This window comes from Pelodiscus sinensis, chromosome 3, assembly GCF_049634645.1.
Source record: "Pelodiscus sinensis isolate JC-2024 chromosome 3, ASM4963464v1, whole genome shotgun sequence".
Classification (NCBI taxonomy): Eukaryota; Metazoa; Chordata; order Testudines; family Trionychidae; genus Pelodiscus; species Pelodiscus sinensis.
In genome coordinates, this window is record NC_134713.1 from 157,621,235 (window position 1) to 157,648,093 (window position 26,859).

Genomic DNA, 26,859 nt, shown 5'->3' on the forward strand with positions numbered 1-26,859 from the left:
AGTTCCCCGAGCCCAACTTGGGACAATAGTATGAGAGCACCATACCTGCATGACCACAACCCCAACTATTGATCTCCCCACACTGAAGTGGTTCCCAGCAGATCAGTAGCTGTCTGGCGTGGCAAGTTTCCAGGTAGCGATGGCTTCTGTAGGGGGATGGTGGGTCGCATGTGAGTGTCCCATCGCTGGAAGGCAGGGGCAAGCGACACACAGAGCTGAAAGAAGGTGTTCTTCCACAAGCTAAAATTCTGGTGCCACTGCTGGTCATCCATGACGATCTGGTCCCACCAGTCAAAACTGGTGTTCCGTCACCAGAAGCAGCGGTGCATGGTGTGCAGAGGAGGTCGGGAGGGGTTGAGCTGGATGAGCAGCACATGGAGAGGAGAGGAGGTGCCCTGCAATGAGCTGGGGGTCCTCCTGCAGAGCCACGAGGGCAGCCTGTAGAAACAGCAGCAGGAGTTGCAGCATAAAACATAAGAGCTGTTGGTTGCTTGGAGGCAGGTCTGGCTCCATGGCAGGAGTGCTGTGGTGTCTGCAAGGGCAACTAGAACACTCAGAGAAAAGGCTTTGCTGTCCCTCAAGGACAGGGATGGGCAAAAGGTCCTCCGTGGGCTGGACCCTCCCTGCCAAGCAGATGGATCCAGCCCACGGAGGCCCTGATGCTCCCCTGTTCCCAGGCCATTTATGGTCTAGGGGCTGGGGAGCGCCCGAAGCCTTCTCCGCTCTGCCCCCACCCTGTGAGCAGCACGCAGCGCTTCAAAGCTGGGGGTCCTCCAATTAAGGCCTGGCGGTGTGGAAGCTCCCGAAGCCTCCTCCCGCCCTGCCAGGAGCATGTGGTGCTTAGAAACGCTGCGCGCTGCTTCTAGGGCCGGGGGGAGAGCGGAGGAGGCTTCGTGCGCTCTCCTGCCCCCAGACCAATCAGAGCCTGGGGGCAGGGGAGCTGTGTGAAGCTTCCTTCGTCCTGCCCCGGCCCTGAGAAGAGCCTGCCGCACTTCAAAGTGCCATGTGCGCCTCACAGGGCAGGAAGAGGCTTCCTGTGCTCCTTTGCCCCCAGACCCTGATTGGCCTGGGGTGGAAGAGCATGCCAAACCTCTTCCAGGGCATGGGTGCCTAGTGGGAAGGGGGGGCAAAGTGGCTCCCCCACCCCCAGACCAATCATGATCTGGGGGTGGGGTAGCCCGCCCCTTCCTGTTTAGGCCCCACTCCTTCCGGAGTGGCCTAGAGCTACTTCAAAATTTTTTGAAGTGGCCCTGGGCAAAAATTATTGCCCACCCCTGCTCAAGGAGGTAGGCAAAAGTGAGGAGCCCGAGACACGACTGTACACAAGCCACCTTTAAGCACAAACCTCACATGGCCTCAGGCAGCAGCTACAGGAAGTGACTGCTGTCCTGATGACCTGCCTGAACTGCTTCCGGCTGGCCTTAAATGCAATTCAGCATCGAATGAGTGTGGACACTCTGTTTTGAAATAGCTCAGCACCCTTTCAATGGGCATTTGCTGTGTAGAAGCACTATTTTTATAATAAGCTATTTCAAAATGGCTTATTTTGGAATAAGCATGCAGTGTAGACAAAGCCTATAGTACGAGGTGTTTGGGAAGGAAGACTAGTTCATGCGATTCAGCATTCTATTGAGAATTATTTTTCATTTACAAATTATTTGGTAAGCTTGGAGATTAAGGTGGGGGAGGGAGGGTGGTTGGGTTACTTTAAATGTACACTTAACAAACTGCTGTCCACTGGAATAGAAATGTTCATTCATCTTCTAATCTATCCCTGAACCAAGTTGGATCAATTCTCCATTCCTAATCCAGTTTTCTGCAAGGTTGGCAGATATGCCAACCCCTTTTCTTGCCTTTTTAAACATAAGGTACAGGGACAGTTAGGTGACATGGGGAGAGCGGCATCAGATATTTCCTCTGAAATGATAGCAAAGCCATTGTCAGAGCAGGTTGCTTCTGAAAACAAACAAGAGGGAGACTGATACAGCACCAAAAAATTATCCTCTTTCCTGCCCAACCAGAAATTGGCTCAGTCATCTGTCCTAGAAAACAAACTTCCTTATCCCACATCACTGATTACCCACAGCCAGGTGGCACCAAAGTGGTTAATGTTACTTGCCCTTGCTTTCCAAAGGAGGATTTCTTTCCCTTCCCGATCTTCCCCAGTTGGGCCAGGTCTACACTAAATTCAACCTTCCCCTTTAGATACACAATTCCAACTACATTAATTAAGTAGCTATAGTCAACATTCCTTAATTCGAGTTTCTCCGCCATCCCTACAGCGGGAGGCCAACAGGAGCAAACACTTCTTTGGCTTCCCTTACTCCTCGTGGGAGCAAGAATACCAGCCGCCAGTGGAAGTTCCCTCTGAGTTTAATTTAGCAGGTCTTTACTAGATCCACTAAATCAAACCTCAGAAGATCGATTGTGGCAGCATCAGTCTTCTCCCTAGTGAAGACATGGCCTTAGAGAGACAAAGTGGATGAGATCGTATCTTTTAGTGGACCGTGATGGGGTGTCTGTCCCACGCTGGCCCTACATGGGTTAAAACCGAGACCTGGGAGAAGACTAGAGTTATGGAGCAAGCAGCTGCAGCAGATAGCAGTCAATTAGGGCCCAGCCCAGGGCAATATAAATAAAGGCTCCTGGAAGGGAGGAATCTCTGACTCACTCTGGCTTCCGCTGTGGAACAGGAAGGACCTAGCTTCCAGGGAAGCTAGAGACTTTTTTTCTTAGAGCAGGGTTGGGGAGAGGCAGGCAGAGCTGGGAAAGCTCTGGCCAGGCAAATTCCCAGGTTACCGAGCAAGAAGCAAGGCCTGACGATATATGGGCTGCAGACAGGCAGCCAGGGCAGCAGATGGCAGCAGGTTGACACCCCCTTGCCTATGATGAGTGGCCATTTCAGACTGTAGTTTGGGGCAGGGGCTAGATGAAGACTGACAGTAGGTTCACTGAGGGAAGGTGGACTTAGAGGTTGGGGTCCCTGAGGGGGAGGACTCCAGAGTGTGAGAGCACTGAGGCAAGGGGAAGGGCACCACAGTCTGGGAGGGATGTGACCCTAACACAAAGTGGTGGAGGAAAAAAAGGTAACACCAGGCATGACACCAGCCAGAAGGGGGAGCTCCAGCACTGAATGATGCTAATTCCCAAGTGACCCAACAAGAGGCACTGTGGCTGTGAATTCTGCTGTGTTATATGCACCAATATGTTGTAAGTTGTTGAGAGAGACAAGCTTTTGAGTTTCCACAGAGTCCTTCTTCAAGTTGCTAAGTGAAACTACTTTTTTTCCCACCAGTAAAGAGAAAGGTGACTGAAAAATGACAGTTCATTGTGGAGGGTGGCAGTAATTCAGCAGTCTGTCAAGGAGTTTTTCAAGAGACTTTCTACCACAGAATTAAAAAAACCCCCAAAACAAATCATAGCTAGATTCCTATCTTCTCATCTCTCTGTCCTCTGCCACAGCCCACCCTTCTTTTAAGTCAGCCTTCTTGGCAAACTATTGTAATATCACTCTCTGCCTGTCTGCCAGACGGGGCAAAAAGCCCTCAGGATAAGTAAAGTTTGTTTGTATCTAAGTCCAGATCATCAATGCTAGTCACAAGAAATTGTGGGCACCAGCATACGTGCAAACATCTGATCTGAATGTTCATATCACACAGATTTCCTATAGATTTAACAGTGTAGCTGACATGCATGGAGGCAACATAGCTGATGCGCATGTGTGTGCAATATACCTGAGATGTGCATATATGTCTGATTTTTGTATGTCTGTACATTTGCACACATCTCTTTTATGCATGTCATCATAGGTAGGGTTGCCAGATGGTTTCAGAAAAAATACTGAACCAAAAAACAAACAAACAAACAAACAAAAAACAAAACAAAACACATGCCAGGAAAAACGTTGAGCAAAAAACCCCCCAAAACACCATGGCCCCTTTAAAAACCGCGTGGTGAGGCTTTTTTGCCCTAACATCTTGCCTTCTTGTGCTGGGCAGGCACTAGGGTTGCTAGACTGCCTCCATATTGAGCCAGACATCCCGGGATTTTCGCCTCCTAGCCAGGAAAAAAAATCAGAAAGTAACGGACATTTTAGGTGTCCACTATTTTCTGAAATTTTTTACTGGACAGGAGGCAAAAATAATGGACTGTCCAGTTCAATATCGGACACCTGGCAACCCTAATCATAGGCTGCCAATGAGGCCATAGCCTGGGACCTCAAAAGTTAGTTGCAGCAGTGCTTTAAACAGGAACACACCACACAAGCTGAATAGTAGGTTATACATGCTCACAAATGCATGTTTCCATCTTCTGGGAGGAACTAGATTTGCCTGTCCATCCCTGCTAATCTGCTAGACTCCACGGATTCCTCTGTGCCATACTGCCCCACCTGGAAGAAAACACATGGCCAATATAGAGGAAGAGCTGTCTCCAAAGAACAGCATAGGACACAGTTTGCTGTTTACCAGGAAACTGAGATGAGGCTTTGATTGCCCTTGGCTGACAATAGGAGTTTTTCCAGCCTGCATACCTGGCCCAGGGGCTGGTACTGAAAATACATTTTGTTTTAATGGACATGAGGCAGCAATGCAGGGGTTAATTACACAGATGAAACTTTAGGCTTCAAAATCTCCAAATGTAAAACCCTGGGTATCAGAGACTTAGTAGTAGGAGGCTAAAGCCTGAGGGGATTTCTCACTTGGGGGAAGGACTCCCATCTTCCCTCCCCGCAATGTTCTCATGTGGGGCTGCCTCCTACTGCTTCAGCAGTTCCCACCTACTCCATTTCTCTATGTTGCTTCTAAACTGCTTCCCCGCTCCCATCTTCAAGCTGCTGCAAAGGAAATCAAGTGGGAGTATGAAATCAGTTCAAGGCAGCCTCAAGAAGAGAAGTGGGGGCTTTACGCACTTGGGAAGCATTTGAAGGCAACTGGAGTTGGAGCCTGCAGAAGTCTGAGATTAAAAATAGACTGTAGCCTCTCTCCTTTTGCCTTCAGCAGGTTTTTTGTTGTCTGACAGTCCGCCTCACCCCATACCTCATGGAATAGTTAAGACCAAAGCAGACTGTGAAGAGCTTCGAAAATAACTCACCAAACTAAGTGATTGGGCAATAAAATGGCAAATTAAATTTAATGTTGATAAATGTAAAGTAATGCACATTGGAAAAAATAATCCCAACTTTACATACAATATGATTGGACTAATTCAGCTACAACTACCCAAGAGAAAAATCTTAGCATCATTGTGGATAGTTCTCTGAAAACATCCACTCAATGTGCAGCAGCAGTCAGAAAAGCAAATAGAACGTTAGGAGTCATTAAAAAAGGGATAGAGAATAAGATAGAAAATATCTTTTTGTCTCTATATAAAACTATGGTATGCCCACATCTTGAATACTGCGTACAGATGTGGTCGCCTCATCTCAAAAAAGATATATTGGCATTGGAAAAGGTTCAGAAAAGGGCAACAAAAATGATTAGGGGTTTGGAACAGGTCCCATATGAACAGAGATTAAAAAGACTTGGACTTTTCAGCTTAGAAAAGATGAGACCAAAGGAGGATGTGATAGAGGTCTATAAAATCATGACTGGTAGGGAAAAAGTGAATAAGGAAAAGTTATTTACTTATTCCACAATATAAGAACTAGGGGTCACCAAATGAAATTAATAGGCAGCAGGTTTAAAACAAACAAAGGAAGTTTTTCTTCACTCAGTGCACAGTCAATCTGTGGAACTCCTTGCCAGAGGATGCAGTGAAGGCTAGAACTTTAACAGGGTTCTAAAAAATGTTAGATAGATTCATGGGGGTTAGGTCCATCAATGGCTATTTGCCAGGATGGGTAGGAATGGTGTCCCTAGCCTCTGTTTCTCTGGAGGTAGGTAACAGGAGAGAGATCACGTGAGGGTAGGTAACAGGAGAGAGATCACCTATGTTGATCCCTCCCTCTGGGGCATCTGGTATTGGCCACTGTCAGCAGATATTGAGCTAGATGGACCTTTGGTCTGACCCAGTATGGCCGTTCTTATGTTCTGAACCAAAAGAAATCAGAAATGGTTGAGCTCGTCCAGTCCGCCCCCCTGCCAGGGCAGCAGTAGAGAACCTTCTCCTCCCTACCAATGATCAGCTCCCTGAAGACCTCCTTACTCAGTACATGAGAGAAATCGAATGGCCCCTCTTCAGTCTAGAGCAGAGCACAACTGTAAAGAGACCTTTGGTAGAAGGACTCAGGCATGCAAGTCCACTCAGCATTTGAGCATGTGCCACTCACATTTGTAAAGCTACTCACATGTTTCAGTGCTGTGCGGGACTGGGGCAATACTGCATGGACATAGCATAGAGGTAACTGGACATGTTTACACAGGACTTTTTGGGCATGTTTACACTGCAATAAATAACCTATGGCTGGCCTGTGCTCCTGGAGCTCAGGCTAAGGGGCTATTGAATTGTGACATTTAGACTCCTGCAGGATCCTGTGCAGCTGTACCTCATGGAAGGAGTCAGTGCCTCTTGAGATGTCTGGGCTAACACTGCGATGTGTTCTGTGTCTGTACTATTTCTTTAGCTGCAGCAATAAAAAGGTGGATGCTGTGAACCAGGGGTGAAAGTAACTTACATTTCTTACAGGTACTGTCCTATTGTAACTCAGGTAGCTCCCTGCTGGCTGTTGCTACAGCTCAGCCAGTTCTTGCCGGAGCTGTGCACCAGGCACACTCCCTTATTTTCACCTCTGTTGTGAACACTAGATCTAAAACAAGAGTTTGGTGCAGAGGTCAGGAAAGAGTTTTGCTGTTTTCTGGGGCAGCGCCATCATCCCAGCTCAACTCCTGCTGGTTTTGTGTCAGACTCTCCACTGATCATTTCCTGTTGCTGTTTCCATAGGGACGTTTGTGTCGGCCTTCACTGTGCTGTGCGGAGCCCGGACTGACCTCCCTGACCGGCACATGTGCTGTGTCTTCTGGCTGAACATCGCCGCGGCACTGATTCAGATTCTGACGGCCATCGTGATGGTTGGCTGGATCATGAGTATATTTTGGGGGATGGACATGGTCATTCTTGCTAGTAAGTACAATGTGCAATCATTTTCTCCACCTCCACATTGCTAGTGCTCAGCTAGTGTCCTGGAACCCAGCCCTCGAAATGAGGAAAGTGGAAACTGTACCAGACAGCTTTTATTAAATGGGGACAGTCACACTAAAACATGGGGCGAAGAGACACAGAGTGGATCTGCCTCAGCACAAGGGTGAGGCTAGTGTTCGCATCTGTTTGATTTCTTCCCATGATATCAAGCTCTGCTCCCAACCTCAGAAGTAGCTGAATATTTCTGTAAAATGATAAGCACTGAATTGCTTAATAAAGTTCATCTATTAATTGGCATCATTGTGCTTCAAAGAAAACAGTGTTGTTGCATTCAGTGGAGCAGCCCTCACTTCCCAGAGTGATTTTTCCTCTGCTGCCTGGCAGACTTAGGAGGAAAGCACCCGTTGATTCACAATTGGAAGAATTTTTCCCCCCACAACCATTAGCATCACAACCAAGTGATGGTCTTTTCCATTTTAGAATGAAAGCTGTAGAAATGAATGGGACCGCCAGAGAAGGGCTGGCAAATAACACTGGTTCAGCCCAACCCCCGTTTCACGGTGCCCCATTTCCTGATGTTGCATCAATCAATGTTCAAATAAGCACTCTTGCCCTCAGCAGTCCTGCTGCATCCTCCCATTTTACCATACACCAGCTATCAGAGGTGAACCCAAGTTTCGTTATACTCTCTGGTGTTGTACTTTTAAATTATATCTACACTATGCACTAGGGGTCTGTGTTCCCTGCTTCTGTACACACAGATTGGTTGCCATGAAGCTAGTATGAGTATAAACAGCAGTTTAGCCATGGTAGCATCATCGGCACCATTTGGGAGGGAGGACTAAAGGGACAGTAGCTCCCCCTTCCCAATTTTGGGTTTTGTGTTTGAGGTCTGCTTAAAGCCGCATGCCCTGACTCAATAGGCAGTTCTTAATTGCAACAGAGTTTGAGCTGCTTGCAGCTTTGCCTTTGGAACAGGGAGTTTGTTATAAAAAGAGGGAGGGACAGGGTGATTAAGAATAACAAAAGACTGGGCACTCCAGTAATTGAAGGAGCATTAGATCATCATGAAAATTTAACTTAAAAGATGGGGGGAAGAGAGTAGGAATGAGTGTTGTGCTGTTGGGATTTGCATTTGGACCACTGCTGATAAACTTCTCATAAATGTTCTTGAAAAAGGAGTAAACAGGAAGTAGTCCAAAGCCAACAGCAAAAGAGCTACAAAGGGATCTCACAAAACTGGGTGACTGGGCAACACAAAGGCAGATGGAATTCAGTGTTGATAAGAACAAAGTAATTCACGTGGAAAAATATAATTCTAACTAGAGATACAAAATAGCTGTTACCACGCAAAAAGGAGATCTTGGAATCATTGTGGATAGTTCCCTGAAAACATCTGGTCAATGTGCAGTGGCATTCAAAAAACTAACAAGCTAACAGACAATTGGGAATCATTAGGTAAGGAATAGATAATAAGAAAAATTCCATATTGCTTCTACATAAAGTCATTGTATGCCCACATCTTGAATACTGTATGCAGACCTGATCAACCCATCTAAAAAAAGATATATTGGCTTTGGAAAAGGTACTGAAAGGGCAACAGAAATGTTAAGGGTAAGGAACAGCTTACATACAAGGAGAGATTAACAAGACTGGGACTTTTCAGCTTGGAAAAGAAATGACGAAAGGGTGGGGAGGATATGTTAGTTGTCTAGAAAATCATGAATAGTGTGGAAAAATAGAATAAGGAAATGTTATTTATTCCTTCACTAACATAATATGAGAAGCTGACTGTTATAAGTCTCCCCCTCTCCCCAGGGTTCCAGTGGTCCCGCAACGCCACTTGCTGTGGCTCCGGTTCCCTCAGTCTCAACTTCTACAGTCTATGTTTGTGTCCATTCTCACACCGCTACCGTCTGGATGGACGGTCAAACGCCCTGTAGCTTACCCCCGGCAGGGTTCTCGACTTGCCTAGAGTGATGGGGGAAGGGAGCTCGGGCCCACCCTCTCTCCGAGCCCCAGCCCAGGGCCCTAAAGCAGGGAGCTTTGTGTGCTGGAATGCTTGGCAGAGGGGGCAGTAGCCCCTAAACCCCTCCACTCACGGGTTCCATGGCCCTGCCCTGGGCTGCTTCTTCCCCCATCCCTGGGCCTAGCTCCGACTTGCTGGGTTGGGGCAGGACTCACCACTGCCGACCCCCAGTCCAAGCCCTCTTGCCGGGCGTTCCTCCCGCAGTGTCTCCTCTTCTTCTTTCCTTCTTTCTTCTCCTTCTTCCCTTTTCTCCTCCTCCCCTCGGGGATCCCCACACCCTTTTAAACTGCCCACCAGTGCAACCAGAGACGTCCTCCCGCTTACATCCCCGCCCCTGCCTCTTGGCGCCCCCAGCGTGACGCTGCAGATGACGTCATCTGCAGGCGCCCCCGGTGGCGGGAACACCGTGGCTCCTGCTTTGCCGCTCTTCCTCGCCCCGGCTGCTTCCCGGCTGGGGCTTTCCGGCGCGCTTCCGTCTCCTCTTGGCCCCTCCTTATACTCCGCGGCTCGGGATTCGGGGCTTCCCCAAGTGCAGGGCAAAGGCGCCCCATCACACTGACCCAATTACATTTATAGACAGCAGATATAAAACAAACAAAATAAATTATTTTTTCACCATCAGCTTGTGGAACTCTTTGCCAGGAGATGGTGGAAAAGGCCAAACTATAACAGGGTTCCATTAAAACAAAATAAGTTCAAGGCGGCTAAGTCCATCAGTGGCTACTCACCAGAATGGGCAGGGTAGTGTCTCTAGCTTCTGTTTGCCAGAAGTTGGAATAGGTGACAGGAGATGGATCATGATGATTGCCTCTGCTGTTTATTCCTTCTGAAACACCTGGTATTGGCCGTTGTTGGAAGACAGGATGCTGGGCTAGAAGGGCCTTTGGTCTGACCCTGCATGGTCATTCTGATGTTCTTATATAGAGCTGAAATGTATCTGCCCCCATCCTGTAACCCACTAGATCCCACTCTCCTTCTAGAGCTGAGTTAGAGCCCAGTAGTCCTGATGGGGTCTCTCTCTCCACAGAGTTAGTAACAAAGTAAGAATATGTTAGTGTTAGAGTTGAGTTGGTCTAATATTTATTTAAATTTTCTTTCTTTTATACAGGACTTAGAGACAGTGCTTTTGTTAGCTAACTGCTAAGTTGTCTGCCAAGAAAAGTAGAGTTTTCCAGTACCTTGGTAGCCCTGGATAGAGACGATGTGTGTGTGTGGGGGGGGGGGGGGGGGTGAAGGGGGAGGATAGGGCAGATGGGGTTGGTTCCCCTACTTACCATTTGGTGCTTGGCTTGTACTAAGCATGCTCAGTAATACTACTGAAGCCTCTGTCCTCAGCCACCCCCCATGTTTTCACTCCTCCCCCCCCCCATCATGGCATGCATGGGTCCCCCCTCAAATCTGAAATGGCATCCCTGAAAAATATGCATCCTTGGAACTCTGGGAAGTAGAACTCAGGTTCCTGACATTCAATTTGCCTCATCCCATAAATGTCCCATCATTTTTATACTTTTAAAAAAATATCTTGCAAACCCACCCAACAGATTTTGACACTAGCCATCTTGAACAGAAGCTGCAGAGCTACAATTACAGGATGCATAGCCTCCAGTACGTGCTGCCCTGCAGTTAGAAGTGCAGCAGCAGGAGACATGAGGATTTCTTCGAGGCCAGTTTGCTAAGGAACATAGCAGAAACCAGTTCCAGGTTGTCGCTAGCATTCATGAAACAGCTGCAGATGTTGAAGCGCTGCTTCTGGGCTTTAGAAATGAGCACTGAGTGGTGGGAATGCCTTGTAAGGAAGGTTTGGGACAATGAGCAGTGGCTGCAGACATTAAAGGTCATTTTCCTGGATCTGTGCCAAGCTTGCCTGGCCACTCTAGCACAGGGACACCAGAATGAAAGCTGTATGGATAGTGGAGAAACAAGTGGCAATCACAGTCCAGAATCTTGCAGTGTCAGATCTCTGCCAGTCAGAGGGAAATCATTTCCATTTTGAAGCTGGAAAATCCACAATGGCAGTCATTGTCATCATGGGCGGTAGGTTTGTATAATTTTTGGTGGTGCCCCATTAGCCACGCCCCCTGGCCCCTGTTAGCCACTCCCCCTGCCCTCCCCTCTGTTAGCCACGCCTCTGGAGGTAACACGCTCGGGGCAAGATGGACACATGACCAGAAGTAAACGGTGTCATGTCACCCCTCTCGAAGGGCTTTTCCCACCATCCTCCCCACCAAAACCCCCTTATGCAACTGTCCCGTTCAGAAAGCTGTAAGTAGTACTCTAAGCGAACGGTATTTGTAAATGTACAGCAAGCAGCATGTAATCCAGAGAGAGTCAGGAAACATGCAGTCTTAGTTATAAATGCATAATCCACTTGTGGTCATTCTTTCCTGCCTGCTGGATTACCACAGGCAATAGTGAAATGCCTATAGTGATTCTGGGGAACCTACCCTGCCCCTTGCTCCTCTGGCTCATGAAACTCTGCACCAGTCACTGGAGAGTACAAAAGAAAGATTCAGCTCCCTGCTTAGCAAGTGCAGAATGACAGTTGAATGTTTTTGGTAGCCCAGAGGGATGCTTGCCTCTCACTTAGACTAAAGCTCAGCAAGAACAATATCCCAATCGTTATCGCTGCTTGTTGTGTCTTACATGGTATCTGTGAGGCAAGTTGCTGCCAGGATGAAGGGTGAGCAGCTGCCTGCTGCCTTTGAACAGCCAGACACAAAGGCCATTATAACAACAAAACATAGAGATATGTGGTTGAGGGAGGCATTAAAAGAACATTTTAGCAACAGTAGCGTTCTCCATTGGAGCATTCTTTTGGCCTTTGGGTGCCACTAAAAATTGTTGTGCAGTTATAAGTAGGACTGGGTGTTTTTCTGAATCTCTGGATTACAAGATGCTTGCTGTCCATTTACAAATACTGTTCACTTTGAGTACCACTGTGCATTCTGCAATATGCATTGTCAATGAATAAAGATAGTTTTATTCTCCAAAAATAAAACTTTGAGTAGGAAAACAGTGCAGAAAATCAGCGTGATCCTACCCTTACGAGGCAATATAATACAAACTTTTGATAAACTAATGCAGTGGAACTTGAAACTGGAAAGGTAGCAAACATTTCTGTCCATTTCAGTGCACAAATGTAGATCATTGTAGCTACATGATACACCAGCCATGGTTCTCAGTCACGGGTCAGTGTACATGCAGCTGTGTTTTTCTTGGCTGTCCTTAGGAATGGAGTGCTAGCGTAAGGATGTGGTTTGTGATACCACATGGTATGTTGGGGGATATAAGAAGCAGTGATGGTGGAGCTCTCCAAAGGCTGAAAAGAGTAAGGAGACCAGGAGTTTTGGATCTGGAGGTCAACCAGGACCTACAGCAGTGGTCCCCAACACGGTGCCCATGGGTGCCATGGCACCCGCAGGGGCATTTGTTTGCTCCGGCCAAGAACTCGGGGCTGGCCCCGCTCCAGGTGCGTGGCACATGCGTGGTGCCGGCCCCGGGCGCATGGCGCATGGGGAGCAGCCCTGGGTGCACGGCGAATTGGGTGCTCTGGCCCCCGGGCGCGTGGCGAATTGGCTGCCCCGCCCCTGGGTGCATGGCTATGGGGGGTGCCAGTCCTGGGCGCGCGGCTATGGGGGGGTGCTGGCACTGGGAGAGCGGAAAATTGGTCTCCCCGCCCCTGGGCACGCAGCAATGGAGGTGGGCTGGCTTTGGGCATGCAGCTCTGGAGGACGCTGGCCCCAGGCTTCCTGCGAATGGGCAGCCCGCCGCCCGTGGCCACGCGGCGCATAGGGTTGCTGGCCTCAGGCATGTGGCTCATGGGGGTGTGGCGTATGCACGGCCCTGCCCCCAGTGTGTGAGTGCCCCGTCCTTTGGCGCCCGGCAGCTTCAAATGGTTAGGGACCACTGACCTACAGCATTTGGGTTTGCTATCCTGGTGTATTTTCATCTCTTTTCATGCTGGAACTCCTGGGCCTCTCCTGGCATGCGCTTATATCAGCCTAACTTTGTAGCGTAGTCCAAGCCTTTAGAAATACATTTGTCTCTTTCTTCCCCTAAGACTGAGGTCCTTCTTAGTGTTTCAAGGTTTCAAAAGGGGACTTTTACATTGGAGGAAACTTTTAAGATGCATTGATAACCCCATTTGCTTACAAATTAGATGAACTCTCATGAGACTTTTGGATAAATGGGATTTATGAGGAAATGGAGAGACAGCCACTCAGAGAGTGAAGAGGATTTAAGGCATCTGTGGAGAAAGCTACCTGAGGTTTTGTCTACATTATGAGCACAGCTGAGCCATGCAGAGTATGTATCCCAGGGGCATATGCACTCTGCATGGCTCTGTTATGCTTCCACTGTCACTACCCATGTTACCCAGGGGTGCCATTTCGTACAGGGGCAGCATATACAGGAGGATATGCATCTTGTAATTGTAATGTTCATGAGAATAGTGCAGAGCTCTGCAGGCTCTGTGCTTCTATTAAAGATGGCCTGCGTCCATCTGTTGGGTGGGTTTGCGAAATATTTTTTAAAAAGCATAAAAATAACAGAACTTAAAAAATAACAAATAGTCTTGTAGCACCTTAGGGTATGTCTACACTACCCTCCTAGTTCGAACTAGGAGGGTAATGTAGGCATACCGCACTTGCAAATGAAGCCCAGGATTTGAGTTTCTATTATCAAAACAATACCATAGGTGCCAGCATAGTTGCTAGATGGAAAAGAGCCACCAATTAATCTAGATACTCAGGGGAATCCCCTGGGCTCAGGACTTAGTTACAAAAGAAAGGGAAAATCCACTTTTAACAGCACAGACATCATTTCCACATTCCCAAACCAGAAAAACAATGAAACCTGATGGATTATCTAACTTTGCCCTACTTACACATTTTGAGGAGACTTTTCTTGGAGAGAGACAGGCCTTCCTATCTCTCTGTTACTTGGAAGAAACTGCTCTGTCTCAGACAAAGGAGGGAAAGTTAAAAATTCCTTTGTCCCAGTTTGAAATCCCTACCTGCCTTACCATTGGCTGACCAGATACCTGGCTAGGTACAAGGGACGTAGTTAACTCCTTAGTCCCCAGGTGTTGGCCAACCCTCATAGCTATGACCATCTCCTTATTTTCAATCTAGGTCCAATAGGCTATAACTTGGCAGGTTAAAAATTAAGCTAAAGGTGTTAAACTAACAAAACTGGAACTTTCAATCAAGTTAAACTAACTTAGTTGAGCTAACAATCAAACAAGCACCTTTTCCCATAGTTTAGGGTCTAGGCAAGGCCCAGCTGTGCCTCTCTAATTCATTGGATCTATGCCAACCTACCCCCTGGCGTAGAGGCAGCAAGGCTGATGAAAGAATGCCTCTGTCAACCTAGGTCCTACCATTCAGGGAGGTGGAATTCCTTCAGCGATGGAAAAACCCCTTATATAGCTGCAATATTACAGTACTAGTGCTATAACCCCACAGTATAGCTGAATCCCTAGTCCCACTGGTGAGCAGACAGTGCAATGTCAATCATCTGGGCAGCAGCAGAAAGGCTGGGTCTCAGGAGGCTTTCAGTAATTTTCCAGCCTGGTTGCTAGGAAGGAAGGTGCAATGGAAAGCATCTGACAGGAGTGGCCTCTGTTGCAAGTGTAGATCTCCGTTGAATTTGAAAGCTGGCAGATACCATCTCAGAGAGCAACACACATCTGCCAAGCAGAAGGAGGCATGTGATTAAGTTCAGGTCAAGAAGTGCCAGAACATAACAGCAGGATTTAGCGAGTGCTGCTCTGTTTGTTCTGTGCAGGGAGGGAGAGAGACACCAAAAGCACATTTATTCTCCTAGGAAATATGCATGGCAACAACTATTGGCAATCTGGCAGCCAGGGCTTGTGTCAGCTTCTGATTTGGTATCTTCTCAGAAGAACATCCCTTTCCCCCCCGCTCCCTCCCCCCCACTGTGCTGGCATAAGGGCCTCTAGATGTGCCATTATATGGCTTATGAAGGGTTTTTTGGAGGGTGAGGTTAGCAATGAAAAAAGGAAGTAGGAAGTGGGAGAGTCCTAAGTCTTTGTTTTGGGACACCTTTTGGTTTTTGTGCATGCTCAGTGATGGAGTAGTGTAGTTTTACTGGCTAGATGCTGGTGTAAGGCACTGGGTGCTGACAAAGGCTTTGGCCATCTAATGGTAGCTTTGTAGTGGCAGTTGTATCCTGAATGGTGACTCCCCTTGCCATTCGGGACCTGAGTAGATCTGGCACATTTTTTCAGGCAAATAGTTTGACTAAAAACCACAGCTTTGGTTGACTCAACCCACAACTTCAACCTGAATTTGCCCACCAGTTTTGGCCATAAATTATTTTTTACACTCACAGAATAGCTGGCAGAGGAGGTAATGTCCAGCTTGTAGTCAGATGGTTCAAGCACTCACCTGAGAGGTGGGAAACCCAGGTTCAGTTCTCTCTGCTCTAAAGCAAGGACTTAAATACAGGTCTCCCTCCCCCCAGGTGAGCACCTGAGCCCCCTGGCTATAGGCTATTCTAAGGTTGGGCCTTATCCATATTTCCCACTGGGTATAAATATTAATTGGAGTGGGGACAGGGACTTCAGTTTGGGTCTTCTTCCCACCCCTGTTGTCTGTGAATGTTCAGGCTAATGGAGTCATTCTCTTTCGGGCCCATATAGTTTAGCACAAGCAGAACAGCTTTATCCAACTAGCCTACAAGCTGGAGGTTAGGGTACTCACTTGCCAGTGGGGAGCTGGCTTCAAATCCCGGCACCAGAGAGGATTCCAGCGTGGATCTCCCACATCCCATTTGTGTGTCCTGACCACTCCTCAGGGCAAAACATTTTAAGTGGCAACACTATCTCCTTCTCCAGCCACTATGTGAATTTGCCCCTTTAAAAGCACCCAGGAACAAAACATTGTGGCTCAGACATCACCTTTCATTCAACCCAAAATGGACTTTTTGGACTCACCAAAAGTCTTCGGCATTTTCAGCTTTGGTTCAGCAACAACCACATTTTTCCCCCAATCGTTCTGAATGGCCAATGAACTGAGAAATCAGTTATTCACCTAGAGCTGGACCCCACTACAGCTCTGCTAAGCTTAATTACTAAAAAGATGTCTGGTGTGTTATTGATGACAGTGGTCCCAGGCTTATTTTAGGCATGTATTAGATATCTTACGCTTACAGCTGACCCAGTAAAGGAGTCAGAAGAATAGTTGCCTCTCTCATAGGAGAGCTTTGTACTTAGAGAAGAGACATCAGGATCTCGTTTTAGATCCCTGCAAAGTTTCATCAAGAACCCCAAGGGTGCAGGTTAAACTATAAATCCTGTGTGTAAACTCCCAGGCAACGTCTACACCGCAGAGTTTTTGCACAAAAACAACTGTTTTTGCCCCAAAACTTGCGGAGCGTCCACACTACAAGCGCATTTTTGCGCAAGAAAAAGTACAGTAGATTGTCAGAAGACAGGGCTTTTTACGTAAGAGTTATTCCTCTTTCTACAAGGAATAAGCCTTTTTGCTCAAGAGCTCTTGCGCAAAAAGGCATGTGGATGGACAACAGGGGTTTCTTGTGCAAGAAACCCCTGTCGGAAAAAGTACAGGTGCTCTGATGGCCATTCTGAGAATGGCCATCAGAGCTTTCTTGAACAAGAGTGTCCATGGTAGTGTGGACGCTCTCTTGCGCAAAAGCACATCTCTTGCACAAAAGCACATGGCAGTGTAGACGTGCTCTTGCACAATAACTTTTTGCGGAAGATCTCTTCTGCAAAAAGTTCTTGCACAAGAAGCCTGCAGTGTAGCTCCAGAGAGATAAGCATAGATCACTTTGCAAAGTTTCTCCCTGTAAGAGCCTGCTAGATTCCAACATTTTGTGTGGAAATCGTTGCTGGAGATCTCTTCAGCTTTCTAAAATAAAAGGTGTGGGTTGAGTTAGTTCGATGAAGAGGGCACAGAGGATGAGGCCCTTTTGTCAGGGAACAACTTCAAGAGAAACAGTACTTGAACTTTATTTTCACAGATAATTATTTTTTGACTGGCCAATTTTAAGGCACATTTCCCATTTCTTTCCTAATTTAAATGAATTGCCAGCTGGCCTCATTAGCTAGCAAACAGGTGCCATCTCTAACCAACCATATATGGCTTTGGAAACATCTTCCTGAAAGAAAAAGAGCTGGCTGGCAATAGAGGTAGGGAACTTTTCACAAGAGTGCCTCCTTGTGGCCATGTGTGGCATAGTAGCTCTCTCCCCACCAGATACCCGCTACCGCCAGTCACTCTGACACTGCAGTGATTGATTTTCTTGTAACTCAGCCCTCTGGGCAGGGCCCAGTTTAGTTCATGCCTTCCAGGGTAACAGAATGCCCAGCAAATAAATGATCCAAATGTCCTCAACCAAAGATTTTTGGCCCCAATTCCAGACCTTTTCGTTATCACAACAATTCCTCTCAGAGCACTTTTCTGGCCCTTATGCCCTTCTCAGGGCTTCACACCACCTTCTCCGCTGGCTGGCAGGGGAACCTATGTTTTCCCTCATCACTAGATACCAGCCCACCTGGCTCCCTATAACCAGCAGCCAAGGGCTATGCTGACTCACTCCTTTCTGCTGTTTCCTGGGGTATCTTCCCACTCAGCCTCTCTCAGGCCTTCCCTCCCCCCACTCCCCAACCACTCCAGTGTCAACCTTTTTACAGAGGAGGGACTTTCAGGGCCCTCCCTTATGGTCCCCTAACAAAGTCCCATCACGAAAGCACAATCAAAAACCCACTTCCTCCCTCTTTGAGTTTGACTGTACATCTCTCAATTAGATGCATTTCAGGCCCTCTCACTGACAGTCCAGTTCCTGCCCTTTTGTCAGGGCTTCTCCAGAGCCAGCTCCTCTCCAATGCCTTTTCTGTATCACCTATGGCCATTTGCCAACCTCTTGTACTTAGGCGAGGATCCCAGGATTTATTCCTCCCCTCTCCCAGTTACTCTAATCCCAGAGAGTGACTGTAAACTCTCCCTCTACTGCTCCCTTCTGCTCCAAAGCTTTCTCACTTTATGATCACCATCCAGCCCCTCCCCAACTGCTAGTGGCTGAGCCGTGTTTAAAGTCTAAAGCAGTGGTCCCTAACCATTTGAAGCTGCCGGGTGCCAGGGGGCGTGGCCGTTCGCCTGCTGGGCGCCAGAGGGTGGGGCACTCGCGCACCCGGGGGCGGGGCCGTGCATATGCCACACCCCCACGAGCCACGTGCCTGGGGCCAGGAATCCTATGCGCCGCGTGGCCACAGGCGGGGGGGCTGCCCATTCTCAGCAAGCCTGGGGCCAGCGTCCTCCAGAGCCACACGCCCAAAGCTGGCCCCCCCCAAAGCTGCGTGCCCAGGGGTGGGGAGGCCAATTTGCCACGCATCCGGGGGCCAGAGCGGCCAATTCGCCGTGCGCCCAGGGCCGCTCCCCGTGTGCCGTGCACCCGGGGCCGGGGCCAGCACCGCGCATGTGCCACACGGGCACCGTGTTGGGGACCACTGGTCTAAGGTTTCTGTGAATCCTTTACTGCATCCATATAGAAGCTGCACTGATCCACAGTGAAATGGAGCTAATTTTGTGTTACCTGTCCAATGAAACAGATGTTTTTGTGGGAGTTCCTTCTCCCCCCCCCCCACACACACAAAAATCAGCCCTTGAGGTATGTTTTCACCATCTCAAATGTTAGTCAAATGAATGCCAGAAAGTTGGAATAAAATTGCCCTTTTTACAAGTTCACACATTTGCTAGAGGTAGTGCCTCACTGGCACAAAATCATACTAGTTGTTGCAATCTACACAGAAATCAATACCATATCTAGGTAGATAGGCTAGCTAGCAGGAAGGGACACACTGGCTCAGGAGATTGGTAATGATCTGTGGGGGGAGCCTTTCACCTTTAGGTTGAGTCTCAACTCTACTGATGACTTTAAACCAGTTAAAAGTCATGACATGTGAAATGAGCTGGGGATTGGTCCCAGCCCAAGTCCTAGGGTCTAGTGTCCACAGCAGAAAAGCCCTCCATATTAATGGTCTCAACAGAAAATGAAAGATCTTAGGGTAGGTCTACACTTGCACCCTAGTTCGAACAAGGGATGCAAATGCAGGCATTCAAAATAGTCAATGAAGCGGGGAATTTAAATATCTCGCGCTTCATTAGCATGATCTCGTCGGCTCGCTAGTTCGAATCACAGCTGATTCGAACCAAAAAGTGTGCGCCGGGATTCGTCAGTTCGAACCAAACCCCTTGGTTCGAACTAACGTTATTCCTCAAAAAATGAGGATTAAACAAAGACTGTGAATGGCTAGCTAACTACAAAAGCAGCTTCTCCTCTCTTGGTATTCACACCCCCAGATCAGCTACTAAAAGTGGGCCTCATCTTCCCTGATTGGATCCACCTCGTCATCTCTAGCCTGATTCTGGCCTGCATATTTATACCTGCCTCTGGAAATTTCCACTACATGCATCTGACGAAGTGGGTCTTTGCCCACAAAAGCTTATGCTCCAATACTTTGGTTAGTCTATAAGGTGCCACAGGACTCCTCGCTGCTTTTGCAGATTCAGACTATCACGGCTACCCCTCTGATAAATTAATGTATCTAGTTCTCTTTTAAATCCTGTTATAGTCCTAGCCTTCACAACCTCTTCAGTCAATCTGTGGAACTCCTTGCCTATGCACTGTGTGAAGAAGAACTTCCTTTTATTTGTTTTAAACCTGCTGCTCATTAGTTTCATTTGGTGACCCCTAGTTCTTATATTATGGGAACAAGTAAATAACTTTTCCTTATTCATTTTCTCCACACCACTCATGATTTTATATACCTCTATCATATCCCCCCTTAGTCTCCTCTTTTCCAAGCTGAAAAGTCCCAGTCTCTTTAATCTCTCCTCATTTGGGATCCGTTCCAGACCCCTAATCATTTTTGTTGCCCTTCTCTGAACCTTTTCTAATGCCAGTATATATTTTTTGATGAAATATATTTAATATATGAAATATAATTTATGCTATCATGTGCCGAAAGTGTCAGTCTGCTATGTACATTGGACAGACGTCTCAGACACTTCGCCAAAGGATCAAGGCCCACAAAACAGATATTAGACAGGATCACAAAGAAAAAACAGTTTCTTGCCATTTCAACCAGAAAGGACATTGTCTCAACGACTTAATTACCTGCATCCTGCTTCAAAAGCCTTTTAAGACTGCACTTGAAAGCGAATCCTCTGAACTGTTATTCATGCTTGAATTCGACACTTTACACCTGAGTCCGAATAAAGAATCTAATTATCTTACCCATTACAAAGATAGCTTCTCCAATTATCACCTCTAATATCATTAGCTCACAGACATTTACCTTCCCCCCCCCATTCCCCTTCTGTTCTGAAATTTGATTTGTCCTTTTCATATGTGTTCATTTTTTTAAATTGTATCCTTTGGTATACATGGTTGTGACAATTTTCTTCCACTATTTGATCTGAGGAAGTGGGTCTCGCCCACAAAAGCTCATCACCTAATAAACCATCTTGTTAGTCTTTAAAGTGCTACATTGTCCTGCATTTTGTTCTATTTCACCCATCTTATTTTTTAGACTTCTAGCACTTGTGTACAAGCACTTTAAAAACTTGTCACTGTTTATTTGCCCTTTTCTGATGTGTCAGATTCTTTTTTATGTGAATGTTTTTCATCTGATCTGGCCCATACTTTATCCTCTTCCATCCTCTCCTCCTGATTAAAACCTAGAGAATCTCTATCAATAGACTTTCCTCTAAAAGACGTCTCTGCCCGATCCATGTGCTTCAGTTGGCTTTCCCCTATCTCTTAGTTTAAAAACTGCTCTGCGACCTTTTTAAGGTTAAGTGCCAGCAGTCTGGATCCATTTTGGTTTAGGTAGAGCCCATCCTTTCTCTATAGGCTCTCCTTATCCCAAACGTTTCCCCAGTTCCTTATAAAGCTACCTCCTCCCTACACCATCATCTCATCCACACATTGAGACTCTGAAGCTCTGCCTGCCTACCTGGCCCTGCATGTGGAACTGGAAGCATTTCTGAGAATGCCACCATAGAGGTCCTGGATATCAGTCTCTTTCCTAGAGGCCTAAATATGGCCTCCAGGACGTCTCTGCTGCCCTTCCCTATGTCATTGGTACCTACATGTACCACGACCACCAGCTCCTCCCCAGCACTACACATAAGTTTATCTAGATGCCTCAAGAGATCCGTAACCTTCGCACCAGTCAGGCAAGTCTCCATATGGTTCTCTTGTTCATCGCAAACCCAGCTATCTACATTTCTAATGATCGAATCTCCATTACTAACAGCTGCCTTTTCCTACTGACTGGAGTTCCCTCCCCCAAAGAGGTAACCTCAGTGTGAGAGGATACCCCAACATCTAGAAGGAGGGTCCCAACTATGGGAAGGTTTCCCTCTGCTTCCGTTGACTGCTCTCCTTCCCTGAGCCTTTCATCCTCCTTAACAGTGCAGGGGCTGTCTGACCAGAGATGGGACAATTCTGCAGTGTCCTGGAAAGCCTCATCTACATACCTCTCTGCCTCCCTCAGTTCCTCCAGTTCAGTCACCCTGGCCTCCAAAGCCTGTACATGATCTCTGAGGGCCAGGAGCTTCTTGCACCGAATGCACACATGCACCACCTGTCCATAGGGCAGGTAATCATACATGCTACACTGAGTGCAATAAACAGGATAGCCCCCACTCTGCTGCTGGGCTTCTGCCTGCATTCTCTCCTACAGCTACCTACGTTATTGATAGGGTTTCTAGTTAAATCAGAAACCCTAACTTTTGATTAAAAGTTTTAAACTAAACTATAAAGAAAGATAAGTGTACCTTGGCCCCTTCCCAACTCCCTCTCAAAACTCCCTGTTTGCTGCCCCTAGTTGCTGACTCACTGCTTTATAAAGCCCTGGCCTTCCTGATAGCCCGGCCCCCTGACTAAGACTCAGCCAATTAACAGAGGCTTCTAGATTCAAACCTTTAGACACCCACAGCTTCCAACTGCCGGCCACAGCACACACTCCTTCAAGCAAACAAAACAAACAGACAAACACAAGCTCAGCACACAGCAAGTAACCCCCAAACACACACTACAGACAGATACTTTCCTCAAGGTTCCCATATTTGCTCCTCCTTTACCTGGAGAACTCCCTCTCAAAACTCCGTTTGCTGCCCCTGTTTGCGAATTGTCTTCATTGGCAACTGGTAATAAAAAACTATCTGTAATCATGCTGTCCACATGTCACTCATTTGCTAATTGCTGTGCTCAGAACCTGCTAGCAGCACAGAATGATTACATGGCTGCTGTACTTTTGGACTCTAGGGGACTTTAGAAAAGCATATCCAGCATTCTTTTCTTCATGTTGCAGCTGCTGAACCAGATTTCAGTGGCTAGGTGGGAGGGTAGCAAGTGTTGCTAAAACACACAGTAAAAGAAAAGCCAGAACCAGTTATCTGATTGAGAAAGCTCTCCTGCAAAGAAAGAGATTGAGATGAAATTTTGGTTGCTTATGTGTTTTTTTACCCCCAAAGCTGTACTTAACCTCTGCCAGGGGAAAGTATGTAAAAGTAGCCTGTTCTGCACTTTCATACTCAATACTGATCTACTTTGTAATAGGATAAGAATCTCAATGCATTTTACAACTATCACCAAGCATTGCAACACTTGACCGAAAGATAGGCATTGTCCTTATTTCTGAAATAAGGAAACAGACACAGAGTGGGAGCTGTGAGTTATCTGTGGGCACAGATCAAGTCAGTAGCAAAACTAGAAAAAGAACTCAGAAGTTTTGTTTGCTAGTCCTCTACTCTGACAAATCGGATGTACTTCTATTCAGAATTGCTGCGTTGCTAATGCAAGTTTTGTCAGGTAATTATTTTGGTCATGAAGTATAAAAGTTTGTTATTGGCATAGGTCTAGTTCAGGGGTCTCCAAACTACGGCCCGCGGGCCGGATGCGGCCCGCGAGGCCCTCTCATCCGGCCCGTGGAGACCTTTTTGTCTGGCCCCGCCTTCCGCGTGCCGGTGTGACGAGGCGACCCCCGCCCGTCCCTGGGGCGCCGCCGAACGGGCCCTTCTTGCCACGGGGAGGGGGGCCCTGTCAGGGGTGTGCGGCGTGTACTCACGCCGCGCCGGGGCAGGAGAAGCGGGCCGCTCCGCTGACAAGCGGCCGCGCGGCGGCAAACGGCGCAGGGGGCGGGGGTTAGCACGGGCGGCGTTCCCCCGCCCAGACTGACAGGGCAGCCGGCCAATCAGGGGGCAGGATGGGCGGTGGTGGTAACGCCCGCCCGGCGACGTGCGGGGGAACGTGAACCCCGGCGGGAACTTTAAAAAGGTGACCCCTTCCGCCCGGGGGGTGGGGGGGAAGGAGTGAGCGGTGGCAAGCAGGAGGGGAGGACAGCGTGCAGAGGAAGGGGAGAGCGGGGGAAAAGCCCCCCCCCCCCTTCTCAGGAGTCCAGACCCGACGGCCACCCAGACGGCAGGACCAGCCCCGGCGGGAGGGGTGGGCGTCTGGATATACGACCGTCAGCCTGACGGACGAATCAAAGGTGACCGCCCCACGGTGGGGGGAGGTAGAGGGTCACACGAGGAGGGAAAGGAAGCAGCCCAGGGCAGAACTCGTTAGAGTTGGCGGGCTGACGAGTTACGGCAGGAGCCAGCTGGTTCCGTGTCCTTAGGGCCCTGGGCTGGGGCCCGTGAGTGAGGGTTGGCCCGGGCCCCCCTTTCCCTCCCCTTCAGCACTGGAGGGAGTGCATGGTCAGAGTACCGGCCGCGCTGCGACAGAAGGCGCAATAGGCAACTGAAATTCCCCGTCGTGAAAGCGGCCCCTGAACTGCTGTTTGATAGTTAATGCGGCCCTCGGGCTGAAAAGTTTGGAGACCCCTGGTCTAGTTACATAAAAGCAAGTAGGATTTTCCCCTCACAGAATGAAATCAGATGCTTGAAACTGAAGGATTTTAAATCAAGAAAGTTTTGACAATGTTTAGCTGTGTGTGGATATTCAATTTGAATCAAAGAATTGTAGGACTGGAAGGGACCTAAAGAGGTGATCAAGTCCAAACCCCTGCCCTCATGGCAGAACCAAGCACCATCTAGACCATCCCTGACAGGTGATTATCTAACCTGCTCTTAAAAATTTCCAGTGATGGAGATTCCACAACCTCCTTTGGCAATTTAGTCCAGCTCTTATCCACCCTGACAGGAAGTTTTTCCTAATGTCCAATGTAAGTCACCTTGCTGCAATTTAAGCCTATTTCTTCTTGTCCTATCCTCAGAGGAAAAGGAAAATAATTCTACTTCTTCCTCTTTGCAACAGTCTTTCAGGTACTTGAAAGCTATCATCATATCCCCTCTCAGTCTTCTCTTATCCAGGCTAAACAAACACAGTTCTTTCAATGTTCCCTCATAGGTCATGTTTTCTAGACCTTTCATTATTTTTGTTGCTCTTCTCTGGACTTTTTCCAATTTGATCCTATCTTTTCTGGAACGTGGCTCTCAGAACTTGACACAATATTTCAATTGGGGCCTAATCAGCAATGGGTAGAGTGGAAGAATTTCTTCTTGTTTCCTACTAACAACACTCCTGCTAATACATCTCAGAATGATATTTGCTTGTTTTGCAACAGCTTTACGCTGTTAACTCATATTTAGCATGTGGTCCACTATGACCCTGGTACTTACTCCACAGTACTCCTTCTGAGGTAGTCCTTTCCCATTTTGTATGTGTGCAGTTGATTGTTTCTTCCTAAGTGGAGTATTTTGCATTTGTTCTTATTGAATTTCATACTGTTTACCTCAGATCATTTCCCTAGTTTGTCCAGACCATTTTAAATTATAATCCTATCCTCCAAAGCACTTGCAGCCCCTCCTATCTTAATATAATCTGCAAAATATGTGTACTCTCTATGCCATTATCTAAGTCATTGATGATTATAACTAAACTGTTCTCTGTTTACTATGTAGCCTCAATTTACTTATTCTTTTCTAGTTCTTTATATGCTTCAGATGTTACCTGTATTGTTATATTTTTCCCTTTTTTCCCCCTTTTATTCTTCTTTTGCTTCCGTTTGTTCATCTTCAAAGTTTCACAAGGTAAGGTTTTCTTATTCTTATCAACTTCCAGTGGGTAAAATCCTGCTCTAACTACTGTAGCAAATTTCCACTGAAGTCAATGAATGTTTACCTCAATTAAAGACCTTAGGATTTGGCTGAGCATGTTTTACTCATTTTCAGCCAAAAATCTGACCTTGTATGTGTGTACAGAAGGCTTCCAGTTATCTGAGTAGGAAATTTTTGCAGGCACAGCCTAGGGAAGAGTTCTCCCCTCTGTGTGTGTCTGTATGCGCGCGCGTGTGTGTGAGAGTGTTGGTTTTTTTAATGCTCCATCTGCACATAAAACTGCCTCGGTTTAAGTAAAGGTGTGATACTAAATTGGTGCAAATTTATGTGTGAATCCTAAGGTCTGTTAACACAGTGTGGGGATGATTCTAACTTGGGTTTTGTTTTTTTAAATCTGTATCTCTCTATTGCTTGTTGAAACAGTTCCTCAAAGATACAGGTTGGGATACTTTCCAGTAGTTTACATTGAGCATTTGTATTCACAGGGTTTGACAAACTGTGCTGTATAAAAAAAGAAAGAGTAGAAAGCTGTTTTAGGATTGAAATGTCCTTCTGAAATGCTGGCCATTTAAAAATTGCTTGAGATTCAAGAAGTGATATTGACCAGTCTAATTTCACTATCCAAGGTAAAGGGTGGGAAAAAAGGTGAAAACGAAATGGCATTTTAATTGTTTCATTTTAAACATCTTCATTGTTATTGGTCACACAGAGAAGGATAACTGTTGTTTTTTATATAGGTGAGTGCCACATTGATGTAATGATAATAACCATTGGCTCTGTTGGGAAAAGTCAGGTGGCCATATTGGTAAAAACATTGTGAGCACCTAGAAAAAGTAAAAAAAAAACCAAATGCCGCCCGTCATGGTCATATGGCATCATGACAAATAAGCAGAGGGAGGGTTTTCCAATAAGGTTTCTCTCTCCTGACCATTGTCATCTGGGGAGCAGTTGCAGGGAATAGAATTCTGACCTACACTGCAGCTGTACAGTCAATAAACCCAACACAAGTGACATGATTTCAATAAGCTGCAGTCCCCGCATGCCACTTGCTCTGTTTGCTGTCTAGTGTTTGTAGGCAGCACATCAGAGGTAAATTTTAAGGGGAGATTTGAAGGATGATTATATACATTCCAAAGGGAAGCCTGGGCTGGGCAGGATGGAGGTATTGCCAGATCCCCTTATCTTTCACTGGTCCCTCCCTCCATAGCACTCTGAGGCCAGCCATATGGGAGGGAGCTGCAGCCACTGCTCCCCAGTGTACTTAGCACAATGCCCTAATAGGCACCCTGAATGGACTGGCTCTGTGTCCTCCAAACCACGCCTCCCAGCCCTCCCCAACACACCTGCCACAACACATACCCAAATTCCTCTCAGAACTGCACATCAGAAAGGGCAATGACCAGGCTACCCCCAAATGGGTTAGTCAGCAATGATGACCCCAAGCCCAAGCCCCCCTTAACGCGTGCCATTGCACAGGGGGAACTAAGTGAAAGGAAATTCTCTGCCCTCCTTCTTAGCTGACCAGGGTGGCAGCAGGTCCTGTTAAACATGACCCATTGGCGATTCATTGTTTGCCATTCACCAAGGCTATGGACCATGAAACAACATTTTAATCATGTTCCCTTCCCACCTCCCCCC

The 26,859-nt window shown here is 47.2% G+C and overlaps 1 protein-coding gene across 3 annotated transcripts in view; it reads left to right on the top strand.

The window, feature by feature from the left end:
* STUM (stum, mechanosensory transduction mediator homolog) overlaps window positions 1–26,859 on the top strand; it is a 92,806-nt gene that overhangs the window by 61,993 nt on the left and 3,954 nt on the right. For 2 of the 3 annotated variants that reach the window (XM_075925309.1, XM_075925308.1), the window contains exon 2: window positions 6,880–7,059. In XM_075925309.1, coding sequence (XP_075781424.1) covers window positions 6,880–7,059 — 180 coding nt within the window. Of the gene's footprint in view, window positions 1–6,879; window position 26,859 lie in introns of those variants that run through there. The other variant, XM_075925307.1, reaches the window with a different exon arrangement.